The sequence below is a fragment of the Lactuca sativa genome, chromosome 7, assembly GCF_002870075.4.
Source record: "Lactuca sativa cultivar Salinas chromosome 7, Lsat_Salinas_v11, whole genome shotgun sequence".
Lineage (NCBI taxonomy): Eukaryota > Viridiplantae > Streptophyta > Magnoliopsida > Asterales > Asteraceae > Lactuca > Lactuca sativa.
This window is the reverse complement of record NC_056629.2, coordinates 27,382,674-27,386,347: the sequence shown is the minus strand read 5'-3', so window position 1 is coordinate 27,386,347 and position 3,674 is coordinate 27,382,674. Positions and strand designations below refer to the sequence as shown.

At 30.9% G+C, this 3,674-nt stretch overlaps 1 protein-coding gene across 1 annotated transcript; it reads left to right on the top strand.

The window, feature by feature from the left end:
* The first annotated feature begins 330 nt into the window (after positions 1-330).
* LOC111903973 (protein GID8 homolog) lies at positions 331-2,451 on the top strand. Its single transcript, XM_023899746.3, has 6 exons — positions 331-519; positions 1,188-1,347; positions 1,457-1,563; positions 1,659-1,790; positions 1,869-2,025; positions 2,124-2,451. Exons 1-6 carry the CDS (start codon positions 469-471, stop codon positions 2,243-2,245), a joined length of 729 nt encoding a protein of 242 aa, XP_023755514.1. The 5' UTR covers positions 331-468; the 3' UTR covers positions 2,246-2,451.
* The last annotated feature ends 1,223 nt before the right edge of the window (positions 2,452-3,674 follow it).

The window sequence follows — 3,674 nt, the reverse complement described above, 5'->3', positions numbered from 1 at the left end:
GTAGAAAGAATTTTATGATGGTTAGGAGATGACAGAGGAATATAATATTTCATGAGCATCACAAACCTTAAAAAAGATATTTGGGATTGTGCCGAGTGAAAAAAAAAAAAAAAAGAAAAAAAAAAAAAGAAAAAAAGAAAAGATGATGACATTAATTTACTCTTGAATATAACAGAAACGTTTATATAAAAATCCGTTAGATTCCTGTATAATTATAGACCAACGGAAGATAAACATGAAATGTAAGAAAAAACCAATTCAAAGATTGGGTTAAAAAATAATATCCATAACCCCAGGGGTCAGTTTTAAAAAATCATATTGATCGATAGTTCCCCAATCAATACACGCATAAAACCCGATTGTTCTTCTCCTTTTCTCGATCTACAAAATTCAAAAGTCGAAATCCAATAAAACTGATCAAAGTGTTACGATTCTTTAGATGGGTTTGAAGGTTAGAGCAGTAAACTGATGTCATTGTTTTGGAGTGTCATCCGTCAACTAGCAGAAATTGAAGCCATGGTAATAACTTATCCTTTTTTTTTTTCCATTCGTTCTTCGAGAAAATCAAATAATATTACCTGCCCCGATACAATCAGCTGTATAGTTAAAGGTTGTTGTTGTTGTGATTTTTGTAATTTTGAGTTTAGGGCTTTACGTTTTTTTTGAAATTAATATTGTAATTCTTGCTTATTAGGGTTTAATCGAGATTAATGGTTACGAATCGATTATTCATTTGTTTTTTCTTGAATAATATCTGCAACTCTACTTGAACATATAACGATATGTTTATGTAGAAGGTGAATTAGTACTTGTACCTGATGCAGTTAAATTTGTACATTACCCGCGATATGTAAGTTTCAGGAGATCTGGAATTGTAAATTGATCTATCTTCAGACAGTTTATGGTTATGGCTGTTCATCGGCTTTGAAAAAAAGTAATATAATCGAAAATCAAATTGAACTGAACCAAGTTTGGTTCAAACCTGATTGTGAACAGATGCAAACTTTTTGTTTCTTATTTGAAAATTGTAAACCTAAACGATATTGTTTTCAAGGTTGAAAAGATCAATAACAGATAAAATTGCAAATCACTATCAGAGCCCAATTGTTTTCAAGTTCCCCGAGTCTTTTTCTTATGATGGATTTGACATTGATGTTATTTACAATTTATTATATTATTATATATAGGCTACTTCAAAGAAGGTAATAACAAGGGATGAATGGGAGAAAAAGCTTAATGATGTTAAAATCCGAAAAGAAGACATGAACAAATTGGTTATGAATTTTCTTGTCACTGAAGGATATGTTGATGCAGCAGAAAAGTTCCGAATGGAATCTGGAACAGAACGTATCCATTTTCATTTCTTTAATGAGTTTATTTATTTATTTTTCAATGTGAATGTGTCAATCTGAATCATTTTCTTCCTTTATATGAATTTCCTTAATAATATAAACAGCAGATATAGATCTTGCAACCATTACAGACCGAATGGCTGTTAAAAAAGCTGTTCAGTCAGGGAACGTGGAAGATGCAATTGAAAAAGTCAATGATTTGAATCCTGAGGTTAGTTTCTTGTCATGACTACAAGTTTTGAAGGGCATTCTAGTCATTTTACTATTTTCTTTTTTAATATTTCAACCTGTATATGTTTAATCCAGATTCTAGATACAAACCCACAGCTATTTTTCCATCTGCAACAACAAAGGTTGATAGAATTGATTAGAAATGGAAAGATTGAAGAAGCTCTGGAATTTGCACAGGAGGAGCTTGCTCCAAGAGGAGAGGAAAATGTAAAACATCTGATCTTCTTATACTAAATTTAAAATGCCGAAAATGCCCTTTTATCTGATAAACTCCCACCATTGCAGCAAAGCTTTCTAGAGGAATTGGAGAGAACAGTTGCCCTGCTGGCATTTGAAGATGTGAAGAATAGCCCTGTTGGAGATCTTTTAGACATATCTCAACGTCTAAAAACTGCAAGTGAAGTCAATGCTGCAATCCTTACAAGTCAAAGCCATGAAAAAGGTTTTTATTTATTTATTTATTTATTTTTAAATCCAATTATCCATGAATCTTTGTATTTATTTTTATTTAGCATTGAGTGAATGAGATGTGATTGACAGATCCGAAGCTGCCAAGTTTATTAAGAATGCTTTTATGGGCTCAAAATCAGCTTGATGAAAAGGCAGCTTATCCACGCATCACAGATCTTTTCACAGCCACACTTGAAGACCCTACTGTTTGACTTTGATTTTGACTTGGTCAAACTACTTAAACATTTGTTACTTGCAAATTCCAGGTTTTCTTGAAAATGTGTGTGTGTGTGTGTGTTGCCATCTTTAAAAATCCTTTAGTTGTAAACACAATTGTTAGTGGGCATGTGATCTCTTGTAAAATGAAGTGGAGTTTCTAAATGATTTTGAATGTTAACAAGTCTCTTTTTCTTTGGTATTTTTCTTGGAGTTTGCACAAAAAAAAATAAAAAATAGGGGTAGTTGCAAGAAATAACAACATACTTTCATTTATTTGTTCATTCTGAAAAATCTACTAGTCGTATTTTATAGTGATATCATTCATACACAAAATGATAGAATTTTCAAAGCATGATGTCCTAATTAGAAAAGTATTCAAAGTACAAATGCTATAGTTGTGTAGATTTTACAAAGCCCAATTCCATATGTAGAAGAGTAATTTACATGTTTTTGGTCTCTGTTCCAAGTTAATTACTATATTTTTTGGTTCAAAATTACAAAAACCAGTTATACATAGGTACCAAAAAATAGTCAGCATTACGAAAACATCAAATAAAGACCAAAATTGCTTCATAAATTTTTGGGATAAAAATTGTAAAATTTAGCTATATTCAGGGACCAAAAATGTTAATTACTCCATGTCAAGGTTGAAAGAAAGAAATGCAAATGAGATGTTACCATCTACAAATGAATGGAAGTGTATTATTATTATTATTATTATTATTATTATTATTATTATTATTATTATTAGACCGGAGGGAAGTTTCCCTCATTTTTTGTGGGTCATACCCTTCTTTCCTTCACTTTTCTTTCCCTCATCTAAAAGCCAAACAATGGGTGGGAAGCCCTTTCTTCATTTTTATTTTATTTTTATTTTTTTAAATATATTTCATACATATATTATACTCATTTTGTAAGTAATTAAAAACCATGAGTTTTGATATATTTTTTATATTTTTTTAGTAGGTATATAATTTTATAAATATTAAAAAAGAATATAAAAAAAAAACCTGACCAATAGCATAAAGGGAAAGAGTGCGACACCCATTTCCCCCATCTCTTTCCCGCAACTTTTTTCCCTCACCCACGGAGTGGTGTGCAGGAGCGAGGGAAGCTTCCCTCACCTCTTTCTCGCACCCACTCCGTCCAACCTTATTATTATTATTTTGCATCCACCCTTGTTTTTATGCATTTAGATTCTCTTAGTTTGTCCATTTTTTTTGTTGTAGTTAGAGAATTTTTAATGGTAGGTTATTCTAATTATTTTTCATATTTGAATAACCTTTAACCGAAAAATTGTCAAAAAAATCTCAATATTTTCAGAAAAGTCACTTTAGTCCCAAATTTTATTTTTTAAACAGAAAATTCTCGATTATTCCATTTTAGTGATTTGGGAGAATTTCATATATGCCCCTCTTAAAC